The 17,660-nt window shown below is 31.6% G+C and overlaps 2 protein-coding genes and 1 long non-coding RNA gene across 4 annotated transcripts in view; 2 read left to right on the forward strand and 1 right to left on the reverse strand.

The window, feature by feature from the left end:
• The window catches only part of LOC127720152 (transmembrane protein 26-like), a 39,925-nt gene extending 36,859 nt beyond the window's left edge, over positions 1-3,066 (forward strand). Inside the window, exons 4-5 of the mRNA XM_052226622.1 lie at positions 482-691; positions 2,068-3,066. Coding sequence (XP_052082582.1) covers positions 482-691; positions 2,068-2,871 — 1,014 coding nt within the window. The 3' untranslated portion in view covers positions 2,872-3,066. The remainder of the gene's footprint in view (positions 1-481; positions 692-2,067) is intronic.
• Positions 3,067-9,057: 5,991 nt separating this feature from the next.
• On the forward strand, positions 9,058-12,434 carry LOC127720166 (uncharacterized). The gene is made up of 4 exons (XR_007990638.1): positions 9,058-9,709; positions 10,446-10,538; positions 11,343-11,496; positions 12,247-12,434. It is a non-coding gene; the product is annotated as an uncharacterized LOC127720166 (long non-coding RNA).
• Positions 12,435-12,449: 15 nt separating this feature from the next.
• Positions 12,450-17,522, reverse strand: LOC127720156 (putative nuclease HARBI1). Of its 2 annotated transcripts, XM_052226626.1 has the most exons (5): positions 17,075-17,522; positions 16,588-16,848; positions 15,556-15,626; positions 14,553-14,765; positions 12,464-12,769 (listed from the first exon to the last, which is right to left on the reverse strand). In XM_052226626.1, the coding sequence occupies exons 1-5, from the start codon at positions 17,346-17,348 to the stop codon at positions 12,500-12,502; spliced, it is 1,089 nt and encodes a 362-aa protein (XP_052082586.1). In that variant the 5' UTR covers positions 17,349-17,522; the 3' UTR covers positions 12,464-12,499. The 2 variants fall into 2 exon arrangements, with proteins under 2 accessions (XP_052082587.1, XP_052082586.1); XM_052226627.1 differs by lacking the exon at positions 14,553-14,765 and having other exon boundaries at positions 12,450-12,769.
• Between the last annotated feature and the right edge of the window lie 138 nt (positions 17,523-17,660).

Genomic DNA, 17,660 nt, shown 5'->3' on the forward strand with positions numbered 1-17,660 from the left:
AACAATGACATAGACAACAATATGAAGTTGCATGTCGCTTTATGTATAATTAGTCCCATCACTTTTATATTATTTCCTTCTTCCTTCTTTTCAATTCACTTCCCCCATTATTCTAAGAACAAATATGCAACTGAACTTTTTTTATTTTGCATGTATCAAAAGTTGAAAAAAAATTCAAAATTAGTTAAAAATTAATTCAATCTAATTCATAAAACTTGTTCATATAAAATGTCTGTAATGAATAAATTTAATATCAGTTGATGTGACTGGTCAATTTAATTTATTAAAAGCGTACAATCTTTACTTAAATATTTTTAAATGACCTCTTCTCTTCTGTTGATAAACGAATCCCTGAATGGTTCGTAAGTACAAATTTTTCGGGAGTTTTAGATGTTAGTATAAAGTCGCCAAATTACTTTTCTAGTACATTCGCATATTATTCCATTAAGCACATACTATCATAGATTATTTTTCGCTACAGATTCAACTGGAAATAAGGCTTCCAATTCTGCTGTCTGCGGATCAGTGGATTCGTACTCTCGAACAAATACTATTGTTGATACTAATAGTGGGAAGATGGTTACTTCCGAAAGGAAAATTAACACATGACCAGTTATCTCAATTGCTATTGGTTTATATTGGTACTGCAGCAGATATCGTTGAATTCTTTGAGGCTTTCAAAGAAGAGCAGGTAACAAAAAATTAGTTTCATTGCTTAGTTATAACGTTTGCAACTGCCTTGATGGTAAAACCTATCTATTGAAAGATAATTTGGGATCGAATTTTTGTACAGAATGGGAAAGCATTCCAAATTGTCTGCTATAATTATTCGTCATATATACATCTAATAAGAAAACAATAAGTAACTGTACGTGACAGAGATGTGAAACCTAATATTACCTAGTAGTATTACCTATTACATGTACAAAGATACTTAAACACCGTTGCTGTTTTGAATAAAAAATAACCATAGTTACTAATGCATGACTAAGGCGAATGAACCTTAAACGCAGCTTGAAATGACAAGATGTTTACGGAATAGATTTAGAAAACTAAAAAAAAACACCTGTCAAGTATACAAACTCAGAAACACACTTATGAAAAAACTATAAAAAAGAGGCAAACGATATCAAGGGGATATTTACAACTTATTAGTCGAGACAAACTGACAACGCCATAGCCAAAACGAAATGAACTTCCACATCAGACATTTATTGATGGTTTCAGGGAGTGATGGAAGACTTGAATTTCGAAGAAAGCTTTGCTTATTCTTTAGTTTACACTACGTTTTCAATTAAATCTTTTACCTATCACTATACAATACATGGTAATTAACAGATTTTATCGAAAATAAATTTGTAGTGAATTATCAAAACGGAAAAGTTTCAGTTGTCAAAATTAATTTTAAATTTTACGTCAATAATACACTGTAACACTAACTTGTCATAAACGCAAAATAAGCATAATATGTATAGTTGAAGGTAACGTTCAAACTGCCCCAGGAAAAGTTGATCTTGGACGAATTTGGCTATGTTTATTTTGGTCCGTTTTGGTGATATAGCTTCTACCGTTTCTATACGTATCTATACATCCCTGGCTTTTCAAATATTAAATGTTTTGAGCGTTCCTGGTGAAGGTTAATCCAGAAATTCTCTCCTGACGCACGAAATTAGTAAAGTTTATTATCATTCAATGAGTATATGAATTCATTGTTATGAAAATTCGAGGAAAAACAAAGACAAAAGTGCCCAAGTTACTTAATGGTTAGAGAACTAATATATAAAGTAAATTTCTGAATCTTCGTTTTTGTAAATTGACAACAAAGAACATTAAAGAATTTCACAAGTTGTTACCAATTTATTAACATTTTTTGTTTATTTCTACAGTTTTATTTTTCCAACGCGCATCATTCTGATGATACAAGATAATTAATCGTGTATTATAACCCAGAGGTAGAGACCATCGTAATTCTACTGCGATATATATCTGAATGTCACACTCATATTTTTAAAATTTTCATTTTTGTTTCTGTAATGCCTTTTATGAATTTTTATTACTCTTTTTCAGGTCCGTTACAACAAACTTCTTTGTATTATTATTCTTGGGCTATGGTCATTGAGCCTCATTCAATTCACTCTCGTTCTGACAGCTGCGAGAGCGAGACGAGATCAATCTGGTCTAGTAACAAGACATTACGACAAGTTTCAAAAGACGGGTTGTTGTGCCGCTGATGTGTATGGGATATTTATATCAATCATTTTACAAGATGCTCCTTTTCTTGTGCTGCGACTTTTGCTAATATTTAAGTACAAAGTTCTTAGCTACACAAATATGTTCTTCACTTCAAAGAATTCATTGGTGATAGTTCTGTTACTGTATCGTCTGATAGTTGTTTACGTTGAACGGAATAATACGGAAGTTAGTGATTCGACTGCTGATTCGGAAGCACCTCGTCCGTTTATGTCCAAGTATACAGCACCTGGTGTTCCGAGAGGTTACAAAAGAAAGTTTAATAATACTAATTCATACTCAACAAACGATATGGATAGTTTAATGAAAAAGACACCTTCAAATAATAAAATGTATAACTGTGAAAGTTTACCGAGAAAGAAAACTCCAAATAATAAACAAAGCATGAATGAAAGTTTAATGAAAACGAGGTTGCCACCAGATAATGGAGTTTATAAAACTGAAAGTTTAATGAATACAAAGCTTCCAGATAAAGTAGTTTATAACAGTGAAAGTTTAATGAAAAAGAAACCACCAAGCAATGTTTTATTCAACAGTGAACCAAAACTGTATAAACTACGAGAAGAAAATATGTCATGTGGACCAAACTATCATTTTGAACAAGTTTCGTCTAAAGTTTGACGATACAACTTTTTTAGCTATCATAATGTATATTTGTAGTCCTTCGTTGGTATTATACACACTTTTCAACAGTTTAAACATAAATAACCATTCGTCATTAATACTGTCTACTATATAATTAATTTTTCTTCACACGAACAAGTTATATCATAATGTAAAAATTTCTAAGTCGATTTAAAATTTATTAGTTTAATTTTCCTTTTTTGTACATTCAAATGACAACAAATAATTATATTTGTAGTAATTTTACTGTTTTCTATTGAACATTTATTTAAAGATCCATGTTTGAACAAATCAAGTAGAATAGTTGTGTTTATGGATCTCACGTAACTATTTTGACTTGTGTTCATTGTTGAAGGCAGTAAGATGTCTAATATCTTGTATGTCTGCTGTTTTTAAAATAAAAAAGATTTCCTACAGAAATTCGTGTATGAGCTATACGAAGCATAATTTCCGTGAAAGAGGAATGTGCTTGTTTTACTCTCATGGCCGAAAAAGGAAGAAACGAATCTAACAGAATGTGAATATTAAAATTTTTATTTAATTCAATGTTGGCTTTTGTTTAATTATTTCGCATATATCCCTAAAACTAAGTTTTAACACAGTGTTTTAGATGTTAGTGTTACTGTTGAAGACAAATTTGATAGTGTTGCAAATTTTTTCAATTTTTTTTTTGTTTTTTTTTTTTTGCTTTGAAGGAATTTTTGAATACATCATTTAATATGTAGCAGAAGGATAAATACACAGATTAATTCCAACATTGTTTTTCTGTTATTATTAAGAAAGCTCGTTAAAACGTTTTGTTAATATATTCTCAAAAGTTGACAAATTCTGTTCAATCCAGAAATATTTTGATCTTTCTGTTGTCATTTATGATTTGTACTGTCGAATATTATTTCGAAAAAAAACAATATTTTTTTATTAAAACTCATAGTATTTTTAAACTTGGTGCTGCGATACTTTTAGTAAAGAATGAAAGCCTTTTTGAAAAAATAGCCCCGTTGTGACAATAATTCAGGGAAATTGTCCCTGCCTCTTTACATTACTCCCACTGGATTAAATCGCCGATTGAAACTATATGATTGGAAACAAAAATTATAGTCGATCATTATTTCGAGGATATTTGTCATTGATTAAACAGGTCAAAGATGATGGTTTAATTTAATTTAAATCATCCTTTTGACTTTTCATTAATTTGGTAAAATTTGAATAAGACTTTCCCGACTTTGTTGAGAATAAGTAATGAGAATCTATAATGATAATAATAGAGTTATCCTTCTTTCTATCATTTAACTTTTCGCTTAATTTTTATATCCAGTGATAATCTTATTCTTATGTTTTTAGAAGGGGGAAAACAAAAAGGAGGCAGTCAAAAATAAAAAAGACAGACAGACTTAAGGACATACACGAATGGACAAACAACAGTCAACAAAATACCACCAAGAAAACAAAAATTAGCGCAAACAAACCGCTTAAAAAACCGATGACTTATTCTGGTGGACGAATCAGTACTAACTGTTTCCACTGACGACACCTGCCGTACTGATCATGTTAAAATTCAGTGGTTTCTAGTGATTGACAAGGCTTTACAATGCAACAGATAGCTAAATTGTGTTGCCAAATTCAAAATACTAGTAAACAATCAGAGGTTGTGTTATCGCTAATCCTAATGTGAAAGTATGATATGAAACGTTTCCAAGACGGATGGGAAACAAGAAATGGATAAGCGTAAAATAAACGTTTAAAGGCAAATGTGTTACATTGCGTTTGTCGTTAAACATCTTGTGCGTGTACAATTTTCCAGACATCAAAGTTAGAACTGAGGCACTAGAAATAAGGTTTACTTTCTAAACAAACAGAAATGAAATAATATAGATAGTAGTAAATATGTAATATTACTTAGTTTCTAATCAATGTGACATCAACTTTTGCATATAAAATTTGTTTTGTAAGTAATATATTTTTTTTTATTGTTATTATTTTTCTATGACGTTGTTAAGCTTTGTCGTGACCGGTGTGTCATAATATACAATAACTAATCCATCACAAAGGACAAGATTCTAGGGAACGGCTTTGCATCAATCATTTACCAGTTATTGGAATCTGAAAAATCCGGAATTGCTTTAATTACTACGCGGTGCTTTAATCTTGTCCTGAATCCAGGTTATCAATTCCCTCTGTTTTTATATTTTTTCGCAATCTTCATGACAATGATTTATTTGCAAATTATATTTGCTGTAATGAAGTAGATTTTCATCAACCAGCAAACAACTTAAAAAAGGATATATTTCACAAGATAGTTTCATTATGTGTAAAAACAATCCAATGATTTAGCAATTATAGGTTACGGGTAACTCCCAGTGGTTTGTCAGATCATTGACAGGAAATTCTACATATATTTAACGTGATTCTACCGAACTTGGCGAGATGTCTTTCCTTAATTCTGCCTGAGAAAAGATTTTGTGTAACGATGACTTCATATGCATATATGATTACAAAAACAAGTCAGCCAGCAGGAGTGCACAATGAGTACTTATTTCAATACACCACATGACGGGTGCCACATTTGGAGCAGGATCTACTTACCCTTCCGGAGCACCTGAGATCACAGATATAGATAGTCATGGCATTGTAGAAAAGCAAGTTTTCGCCCCTACAAACAATGCATACATGTTTATATACTTCAAATACTCCGATGACCGTGTTAAGCTATTAATACTCTCAAAATGTTTAAGACTTTGAAATATGACTGCCATGTATACTTTACGGTTTTTTGCGGGGTTCGTGTTGCTAAGTCTTTAGTTTTCTGTGTTGTGATTTTTTTATACTGTTGTTTAAATATATATATATGCTCATAACAATAACGGTACCAATTTTTACTTCACCAGATGAACATTTGGACAATAAAAGTCTTTTCAGTAATGCTCGAACACAAAATAATTAAAAATCTTATATCTTATAATAAAAACATAAAGAAATAAAAGTAAAGCCAAACAAGGACATGAAGCTGTGTATGAGGACTCATTTATTGAACCAAAAAGTCAGAGAAAGAGGACTAAAAAGGTTCATAAATACGAACATTTTCATTATTATAGTATGAACTATTACTAACTCTAAGCCATACATCATATCCTGCATTTATCTGGACAAGTATCGCCTGCATGCCAACACCCACCGTGTCCCCATTTCTGGATTAAAGTCTGACAAGTTTATTTCTATCTTTAACAATTTCGGTTTCCATGTCTTCTCCAGAAAGACTCATTATGATTACGTCAAAATGATAAACACCAGCAATTGGCACTTTAGAATACATGTGTTTGGGTCAAGGCCACCGCCAACATTAGTTATGACGTGTTCAAACAAAACTGTTTGTCCAAGACCTAAGTTTTCTTTGTGACTGTCAATTGTAGAAGAAAATGCAGCAACCTGAGGTAAGCTACCATCCCTTGAAAAGAAATTATGAAAAAAATTCTATATGATTTGTGGGAAATTTTCCCTACGAAAATGCTGTGATATGTAAAATTCTAGTCTTAAGCTAAGTATAATTTCATATTATCTTCATATTTTATTCGCAAACACTGAATGAATTTGGATACGCAAATTAAGTTCTTACTATTTCGAATAAAACGGCTTGGTATTCTTAAATAATTTTCGATTATTTGTATGCTATGTGCTAAATTTACATTTTTGTAATATTATTATATATGCTGAATAAGTGCAACACTTTTTTTTCTGATGAGTTCTTGACATTATAATCGAAACTCGTTGTCATTATGACAGACAATTCATTCGACCTCAGTCAATTCAATAAATACTTCCTGAAAATGGTTATGATTATAATGGATTTTGATTTAAAAAGGTTGGACAATGTACATGATTTAGATTTTTTGATGAAGTATTGGAAAAAGTAATTTCTTATTCGCTATTGAATGCAAAAGTATAGTGTCTATTCTTGCGAGGCTTTTATAATATAATGTGACCAAACAAGTTTTCCTTGTGTATATACTGAACTTACTGCCATTCTATTTTTTTAAAATAATGTATATTACACGAAATTCGTTACCAGGATATACCCAATATACGCTTAGTATCCTTTGAAATATCAGTATTGTCAGGCGAATTGAAACTTTGGTATACCGATTCCTTTTTATATTCATTATCACTTCTATTTTTCATATTGACATGTTTTCTCCTGGAATGAGAAGCCCTCACTGAATCGTTTTCATCATACTTTGGGATTTCAGCACTTGTTTTAGAAATTTTCTTTGTTATCACAAGTTTGCGTTCTAACACTCTTACCCGATTGTTGGTATCGTTTGCATTCTGCTTGGTTAATTCAAGATCACGATTAGTATATGCATGTTCACTTTCTAGTATCTTAACCCTCGATTTGTAATGCTCTATTTCGTCTGAAATGACTTTCAACTGCAATTTAAAGAATTGACTGTCCTCCAAAATTTTGCAACAGACTCGGAAATGTCAAGAGGTGAATTCGACAATTCAGTGTTGATATTGAAACACCAAACAGCCGACCGACATACTGAGACGACAAAAAGCAAGAAAAATGTAGCTAGAAACATTTTTGAATACTTTAAAGTTTAAACAATGACAAAGAGTGCAATATATGTACATACAATCCTATATCTCATAAAACTTGTAATAAGTATGTGCTTATCTTTATGAAGTAGTCACCTCGACATTCAATTGTTAGTAAACTGTGCCGGCGACCTGAACTAAATAAAGTGAAATGATTTTTTTTTTAATCATCCATCACACATTTTTAAATTAAAATCACTTATTGTTGTAATATCTGAACATCTCAACAATAAGCTAGTGATTCCATGAAATTGATAAAACCGTAAAACTCTTAATATGTAAACTTAAAGTCGGACGGTTTAAAGTGCATCTCATTAGCAATGACACGAGACGGTACAAAACCTTGTTAGCTGAAAAGTGGTAAATGGAACATGTAATGTGTTTTTTTGCTATATCTTTTATCATATCTTTCCCTATTCATGATCTTTAGCTGCTATGATTGCACTATTTCATTGTCTCAAAACGGGTTATATAACAAGAACAAAAACATCTGTAGTAGGTTTAAGGCCAGAATGTTGGAAATACAAATACTAATCATAAAGTGCCTGAAAAGCAACATGTCTTAATACGAAACAGTTAATAATGTAGAATCACTACTCCAAATTATATATAATTTAACCTAAAATGTTCGGTTGTAATGCAAACTAGTGACAACAGTACTCGATTTTCTAAATATTTTTTCTACGATGAACTTCATTCTTCTTATTTCAACCAAAATAGAACTTTGATTATTAGTATTATTATTTGACATGCGTAGTTTGGTGCATCAAAATGTGTAGATCAAACAGTTGGATTTATCTTTGGAATTGTCGTCATAAGGTCTTTTTAACTTCTAGTACTCTATAGCTTAACTCATTTTTGAATTTTTGAATGATTTATGAAGACCAGGGCCCGGTTGTTCAAAAGTGTCGTTAAGCTAACGACTAGTTAAGCCTAACGACTCTTTAAATTTTAACATTGTTGTTAGCTAATTATTGCGTTAAATTATGTTGTTCAAAAATATTTAACGACTGAGTTAACTAACTACTTGTTAAAAAATTTAACAACTGTTTATTTTAACATTTTCCCATAATTCCAAAAAAATTACCCAAAACTCCTCCACTTCCTGTTTGAAAATGGCTGAAGAGCAACCCCCCAAGAAAATTCCCAGAATTAGAGGGCAGAATTTTTCCAGTATGGAAGTTAACCTCATCAGTAGGAGAGTTGTTGAAGAACTGGCTTTACTGAGGGGGAAATTCGGTAAGGATGTGACAGCTGATGCAAAAAACAGAATGTGGGAAAAAATAACTGCAGAAGTGAATGCTCTTGGTGTGAGCTATAGGCAAGTTCTGACTGTGAAAACCAAGTTCAGAAACCTCACAAGAGACGCCAAAGAAAAATTTGTGTATGAAAAGAGGGAGAGAAACAAGACAGGAGGAGGACCTGCTCCAAAACCAATAAGTGTTGCTGAGAACATAATAAATGCATTAAAAGACACCTCCTCTTTCAAAGGAATAGATGAAGGGATGAAAACTTCAGTGGGCAAGTATTTTACTTTTAGATTTACTAATCAATGTTATGCTTCCATTAATTTGTTTAATTCCTTTGAAACAATAAATCTGACGGTTATTTGTATTGCTATCATAGAAAATAATGCAGAAAATTATGAAGCCAGAGTGCGTCGTCTGCTTTGACATTAGGATATCCCTTTCAACGAAATTCCCTACAGACGTCGCCGATGTGCTAAAAATAGAATTTTATGTTGTGTTATAATGCAACCTTTCTCTTACCTTAGATATATAAAAATACCTTCTCATGATATTGATGAGAAATAATCATCATATACAAATCTATTTATCGATAAAAAAAAGGTATAATTATTGTTTTGCAAGAGCTGAAGTTTGTGTTGGCCATCACCTTTGGCGGTCAATTCTGCAATGCCCCTTACATCATGTTTTACCACCATGAAAAAAAAAATAAGCTGTAGTAAAATTTTCAGAGAAAATCCTTTTACTTTTAAAGATTATTTAATTTCAATAAAAGTTATTTGTAAATACAACAAAGAACGAACTTGCATTGGATACTTTACTAAAGTCATTGTGACATGTTTATAGTCCATTTCAAAATAGACATGCATTATTAAAAATTGAGTTATCTTTCTTTGTGCCTGATTTTTTTTGTAATTTTCACTTTATCATTTTTACAGGGTTTCCTCAGCAGACAGAAACAAGTGAGAGTAGACCAACACAGTTCAGTATACAAGGTGTGTATCTAAAGAAGATATTCATGCAAACACATGACAATAAATTTTTTAAAGAAATTTACTTTCTTTTAAGCATTAAAATCAATTTTATCAACAAAAAAAGCCCATTAAATTGCTTGATTTGTTAGTTATTATTAAATTCAGGATTAGTATAGTAGCCATCCTATACCTATCATTGTTTAAATCTGGAACCTTTTATAAAATATTAGTATTTAAGATATAAACAGTTTTTAATATATAGTTTATATTAAAAATTGCTGAGCAAATTGTTAATCAAATGAATCAGTTCATGATATAGATTTATAAAAGGTTAACACTGGCTGGTAATTAATTGCAGTAATATTATAATTGTAACCATAAGTAAAGAGCGAGATTATTTGCCCTTGTAACAAATAATTTGGTATAAAATTGAGAGTGTAAGTGTAATCAATACAGGGGTGGATCAAGCCATTTTAAAAGGTCCCCATTCAAATGCATAGATCATCAAAAAAAAGGGGGGGGGGGGGGGGGGGGGGGGGTTCCACTGCAATCAGGAATAATGTTCATGCATATTCATCCTTTTTGTGTATAGTATTTATATGACAGCTACAAGAAAACAGGTACAAGAATAACATTATTCAAGTATTATTTTATTTGATTTTGATCGAATGAAGAGTTCTTATTATCAATCAAATATCCCAAAATAAAATGATTGTTAAAAAAAATAAAATTATTATGTATCTTCATTTTATTTCAGAAAGCTCATCATCTGATCAAATATATACTGCTGAACCTGTCAGCTCACCCATTCCAGCACAGATTGCTGTCTCAGGATGCCAGACAGCTGATGGTAATTATTACTTAGATTTTTGCATTATGCTATTATTTTTACAATTCTGCATTTCATAAAAATGAAGATGTAATGTTTCAGAATCAATATTTGAATTAAAGAACTGAAGTTGATATATATTGCTGTGAAAAGAATTTATATGTATAAAAAAATGACTCATGGAGGGTCTTATACAGGGTCTCTGTAATAGCACGCTTTAAGTAAATTTTGTATCTATTTACTTACTTTCATTCAATTGGTCTTTATATATTTTCTAAAGTTGTAATTGACAGTACAGAATATAATGACTTATGGAAAGAAGTAACAGCTATCATGGCTATATTATTTTTTTTCTTTTTTACCATACCTTTCACCAACCTACGTTGTTCAATTGATGGGGATTTTATGTCTTGAATATATGTATCTTGACTGACACATTTAAATATTCATTTTTAATTTTAGTTTCTTGTGTATAATTTGGAGTTTAGTATGACGTCCATTATCACTGAACTAGTATACATGTTTGTTTAGGGGCCAGCTGAAGGACGCCTCGGAATGTGGGAGTTTCTCGCTGCATTGAAGACCCATTGGTGGCCTTCGGCTGTTGTCTGCTCTATGGTGGGGTTGTTGTCTCTTTGACACATTCCCCATTTCCATTCTCAATTTTAAATATACATCAACTTCATTTCCAATTTGGTGGATAGTTGTCCCAAGGTCTTCTAATCAATCATACTATTCCTCCTTATTTTTATATACTCAACACATATGCAATGTATACCCAATCAACTGAGGCAATTTTAATGTTTCTTTAATCAAAACTTTTAGAACCACCATCTTCTGTGGAGAGTATCTGGATTAGAAGACTGGAGCAGGTTCATCAGAGAAATGAAGAAACACCTTATACTGAACATGCCAACCTATCAGCCCAAATACCTCTTTCATTTACTAATAGCAGCACTCAGCAACCACCAAAAGCCAGGTATATGTTTTAGATGAAAGAATACAACAGCCTTTATAATTTCTATAAACTAAGTAAGTTGGGTATGTACTGAATGCTCTTTTAGCATTGTATATATCTGGCGCTGCAACTTTTTTTAAATGGAGCATCACTGATGAGTATTTTGTGTATGAAACACCTGAATACATCCTGGAATATACTTGCTCTTTGTTAAAGGGATTATGATGATATAACTTGGCTTAATTGGGCTTCCTTTGGACTCTGATGCATATATATATTGTCTAATTGGCAATCATACCACATCTTCTTATGTAATGATTTGAATACTGATAAATATTCTTAAAGCGCCAATAAGTTTATACAGCAGCCCTGTATAAAATCAAGTGTTATCTCCCTTTAAATTGTTTCATTAAACTTGTTCTTTTATGATCAAATATGTCCTGTAAATGGGGATCTAAATTCTAAATCAAATTATCGCATTTAACTATCAGTTAAATGTAAGATTCAGAGAAATATCCCAAATACTCATTTGTAGAATTAATTAAATGAAAGTCTACATCACCTTTTGTTTAAATATTAATCCGGAACACTAACTTCAATATGATCAATTTTTGTTAAAGACTATTAGTTAAAGGTAGAAACATTAATGTACAAGTTGTAGAAATCTTGGCCTTTGAAAAAACAATTTTACATAAATAGTTATACCGGTTTATAATAACTATATTTATTTACAAGATTTACCAAGTATTAATTTTTTTTTATATATTTCAGTGAGAATAAACGGACAAAGAAACCCAAGAGAACTGCAGAAGATGTGTACGAGTTGCAGTGTCAGGCATTAGAGAGCGAGCTAAAAAGAAATCGGACCCAAATGGAACTTTTCAAGAAACAAATGGAGTTTTATGATTTGATAAAGAAAAATTTTGAAAATAGTTGTACAGAGTCAATGTTAGAGTCTTTATTTCAGTAACTTTAATCAACATTTATCTATAGTTCCATATTAATGTTATATTTTTTATATGTTTTAAATTATTGTTATTGATAAAATACATATTCTGAAAAAAGCTTTTTTCAATGTTTTATTCATGATTTCAGCGATTAAAAAATGTGGAGGAAATGTGGTCTCTGACACCTCTTCCGTCCTGATACCAAAGAAACGTTCCCCAAGATCTCCATCATTGTCTATCACTACTCCATCATCTTCAATGTCTGGTTCATTTAATAAGATGCAAATATTGTGAAGAATAGCACAAGCAATAATGATCTTGCATGCTTTGCTTGGTGTCATTCTTATCTGAAACCAAAGAGTGAAAGTAATGTAGAATTATTGCCTTTTTTTCACAATAGCATGTTAATTTGGTCTTAGAAGTTAGAACTTAAACAAGAGTGCACACGCTGAAATGACTCACCTTCTTTACTAATCCTTGCTATAAAAGGCCACACCTAAAAATATTTTGGTTTGCCCAAACCCTACCCAAAGGTAGAGACAGTGGGTAGGTAGGTAGGCATTTTCTTTTTTTTTCGGCAAAGAGAAATTGAAGTGTCAGATTTTGTTTAGTCTTCATGCCTATCTGATTAAAAAAAAACTTTTTCACATCAAGACAATAAAAGATTTTGAGTAGGCAGATATTTTCTGGGTAGGTAGGGTTAGGGCAAACAAACATATTCTTTTTTATGGCCTTATGTTGATAGTCCTAAATATAAAGCTTTACTACAACTATCACATAAACTTAACATGATACAAGAAAATGAGGTCAAGGTCATATAAACCAAACAAGAAATACATGTACACCTAACAATTATTCAATACACTAAATATAGTTGACCTATTACTTATAGTTTATAAGAAACAGACTTAACAAATAAAACTAAACATTGACCAATGAACCATGGAAATGAGGTCAATGTCAGATGAACCATGCCAAGCAGACAAGTACAGGTAATGATTCTTTCATACAACAAATATAGTTGACATATTGCTTATAGTTTAAGAAAAACAGACCACAACACAAAAACTTAACTTTGACCACTGAACCATGAAAATGAGATCAAGGTCAGATGACACCTGCCAGCTAGACATCTACACCTAACAATCATTCCATACACCAAAATCAAACAAAATTTAATTTTTTGATCCTTTGCATGGATCTCGACATTCCCAATTTTGCTCCAAATCCAAAATCTGAAACCAGAGTTAAGATTCAGCACACCTAATATATTCAATAATTTTTGTAAAAATCAAACACAACATTTAATTTGGACCCTGATTTGTACCAACTTGAAAACTAGGTACAAAACCAAAAATATAAATTTATGTATAGATTCAGGATATCAAAGAACCCAAACAATCCAATTTTTGTTAAAATCAAAACTTAATTTAATTTTGGACCCTATGGACCTCAAAGTGAACCAATTTGAAAACAGGTCCAAAATTAAAAATCTAAATACATGTTTAGATTCAGCATATCAAAGAACCCAATCAATCCAATTTTTGTAAAATGAAACAAAGTTTAATTTTGGACCTTTTAGATTTTATATTATATGGACTAATTTGAAAACAGGGCCCAATATAAAAATATTAATACACAGATACATTCAGCATATAGAACCACAAAAAAATCAGTTTCTGATGAAATTGAACAAAGTTTAATTTTGGACCCTTTTGGACCTCAATGTGGACCAATTTCAAAATATCCAAATCAATAACGCGATAAGAACCCCAACAAAAGATGAAAGTTCTTTTTTTTAATCAACTGCATTTTTTAGGGAGCTACCATTTGATTTGTATGGGGGGGGGGGGGGCTAGGATGAAAAATTTTGTCCTGCCTATTTATTTTTCCCTCTATTCAGTCCTGCCTTTTTATTTTTCACTCTATTCGGTCCTGCTTTTTTTATTAGTTTATCCTGACCTTTTTTTACCTAAATTGTCATCCTGCCTTTTTTTTTACTCAAAACTCCTGTCCTGTCCTGCCCCCCCCCCCCACCCCCCCCCCCCCCCTCAAAAATCAAATGGTAGCTCCCTTATGTTCTATGACACTGATCATTTGCATAAAGAATTGATTTTTTTTATCCTTTACCTCTGAGTGTAATATATGGAACCGTCTCTTCAGCCTCCCAAATGTTCTCTCAATCACACTTCTTGTTGAACAGTGGCATCTATTGTACTTTTTCTGATGATCTTGTACAGGATTCTGGTATGGGGTCATCAAAAATGGACGACAAGGATAACCACTATCCCCAAGCAGTACACCATTTGCCCATCGACCATTTTGTTCCATGTAGGTACACACCTATACATAAAGGTTTATATTTCATTTACATCATATATTTGGTTAAAACTACCATTTGTATAATTCAAATGTATATATTAAGCTTTACGGAGGAGTTACACTGTTTACCTTAAATAATATTGAGCAAGACTATTTTTCTATATTCCTTTTTCAGTTATTGTATATCAATATTTTTTTAACATAGCCACCTCTTAAAACTAATTGGTTGCTTCTTTATATATATAGAATAATTGATTTTTTAACATATATATCATTTACTAAAGATATTTCTATATTCTTTTTTCAGTTATTGTATCTCAATATTTTTTTAACATAGCCCCCACTTAAAACTAAAAGGTTGCTTCTTTATATATGGAATAATAGATTTTTTAACATATAAATCCTTTACTAAAGATATGGAAATACAATTGCAATCTAATATGTATAATGTATTAGCTTTTCTTTCATTAATCCAAATTTTATTATGCTAAAATGATTAATTATATGTAAATGTGAAATGATAAATTCATTATTTTGAAATGAAATTCAAATGTCCTCAGATTGGTATTTTTACACCTTTATCAGTGTAATGACAAAAAGGGAAAAACAAATATTAATGATGACAGGCAATAAAAATAGGGGGTTTATGTCCAAGAAGAAGATTTTGACTTCCCGCAGCGGTAACCAATCCAAGATAAGAGATTTTGAATATGTATTGAGAAAATAAGAAGTCTTCCTACTGTTAACATATAGTGCTTGAAAGGGAATATGACTAATAAAAGAATGACTAACATGGCTATAAAATACATACTTGTGAAGTCCTGAATATGTGGGAATCATGACTGCTACCTGGCCAGTTTGCATTTATGTTTGTGAATTTACCTGCAAATATATAGAATATTATATATAATACAAAGAAGAAAGAAATGTTGTAATAGCATAAACAGAATTATATGTAACAAATTATCTTTTATTAATTATTATATTTTTCTAATTAAGACATGTAAGAGGTGTAGCAAGAGTTTCAAAGAGTCTCAGGATTATTTGGGATCATGCAACAGTGGACCAAAAAATAAAATTTATTTGAATCCATTTATCTAAAAGTATTGTAATGGTAATCTTGAAAGGGGGTGTCCAAACATTTCCAACTACAAGTGTATAATTGCTTTAAATTTCAGAAAACACAATGAATAACCATGATAACTCAGATGTACAATGCATGTAAAGACTCACAAATTATGACTCAATTATATTGTTTCAAACTAGGAAAACATGATATTAATAATCAAATCAATTGTGCTAATGCATCTTAATTTTTTTTATAGTTGATCCACATCAGAGCAATATTAAAATTATAAATTGTACTGTAGGTTAACCTAGGTTAATCTTTCTTTCTTTTGGATTAAAAGGGAAAATTTAAGAAATGTATCTGAAACAGCAGTGGCGGATCTGTGGTGGGGTTCCAGGAAACCCCCCTTTTTAGGACTATCAGTGCATTTGAATGGGGACATATGGTTGGAACTCCCCTTTATCCTAGGTTGGGACCCCCCCCCCCCCTTTTTTGAAAATGGCTGGGCCCCTGAACAGAATCTTTTTCTCATTGACGAAAAAATGACAAATAACTTCTTTTAATATTTGACTAACCAATATTTTAATTTACCTGTAATAGGTAAACCATATAAAATCCTACTTTTATGTCCTAGATGAAGGTTTACACTAGAGTGAAAGTGAAAGTACTATGTGAGAAACAGACTATAGGGGTCCCAGTCATACAAAAAAGTTGAAACCAGTTTATTATGTTATGAAGGTCAATGTCATATTAGATAAGAAAGAAATGTTTTACCTCTGGCATCACAAACAGCCTGCACATTGACAGAATGTACCCCTTTCCTATTCACGAATGATGGTTCATCTTCTGATGGAGCCTGGATACGGATGTGTGTCCCATCTATTGCCCCTATCACATTTGGGAAACCACTTAGACGGTAAAAGTCTCCTCTTGTTTCATCAACATTTCTCGGCCACTTGATAAACTCGTCCCGTTTGTCACATAATGAATTCAAAACATCAGACACAATACGTGAGACAGTTCCCTTGTGCAAACCTGTAAACAGACCAAAAACAACAACATACAATTTTGGAGATCGATAAAGTACAAAAATAAAATGTGTATTTACCGTTTGATTATATATTATTTTAATAGAAAATCAACAAATTGAAAGTATCACTCAAAAATCAGCCAAAGATAAATATAGCAGTCGATTAACACCACATTGGCAATGTTTACTTAATTTTAAATGACATATGATAAATATATAATGAAATCTTACCTATTGTGTCTCCAACTACTTGCAAGAAACTGCCTGTGGCTAAAAATCTCATGGTTACCATGACTTGCTGTGGCACAGTGAGGGCATGGTTTCTCTTTGTTTTTCTTGATACATCATTGCTAACTAGGTTGGAAATGAACATAATTCCTTCTCTACCAAATCTGTACCTTTCTCTTAATTCATCATTGGACAAATTCAAAGAAAGGTCATCTTTGAGGCGAAAATGCCTTTCTTTTCTCTGAGGTGGAACAGGTACTTGCATGAAGGCGGCCATATTTAACAATAACTTAGATATTTAATCGACCTCCCAGAAGTTGTTAAAGTTAACGACTCTTTAACATTACATTTGTCGTTAAATTTTTTGAACAACAGTTAACAAATTTGTTAAATTTAACGACTCTCTAACGACACTTTAACGACTGCGTTAGCTTAACAACACTTTTGAACAACCGGGCCCAGGTATAGTAGTTGTGTAAACTATTGTGGATCTCATCGGCAATCGTTACCATAAAAATCTTTTTGCAATATTGCAACAAACAGTTTTCAACCGTAATATTTAGACACAGTTGGATAACATTATATTGAA

This window comes from Mytilus californianus, unplaced genomic scaffold (genome assembly GCF_021869535.1).
Source record: "Mytilus californianus isolate M0D057914Y unplaced genomic scaffold, xbMytCali1.0.p SCAF_11, whole genome shotgun sequence".
In the NCBI taxonomy this organism is placed as follows: Eukaryota; Metazoa; Mollusca; class Bivalvia; order Mytilida; family Mytilidae; genus Mytilus; species Mytilus californianus.

Coding starts and splice junctions, on each gene's coding strand:
- LOC127720156 (XM_052226626.1), bottom strand. CDS start 17,348: ATGGCCGCCTTCATGCAAGTACCTGTTCCACCTCAGAGAAAAGAAAGG. Junction 16,849..17,074: donor AGTAGTTGGAGACACAATAG/GTAAGATTTCAT, acceptor GTCTGTTTACAG/GTTTGCACAAGGGAACTGTC. Junction 14,766..15,555: donor ACATATTCAGGACTTCACAA/GTATGTATTTTA, acceptor CTTTATGTATAG/GTGTGTACCTACATGGAACA.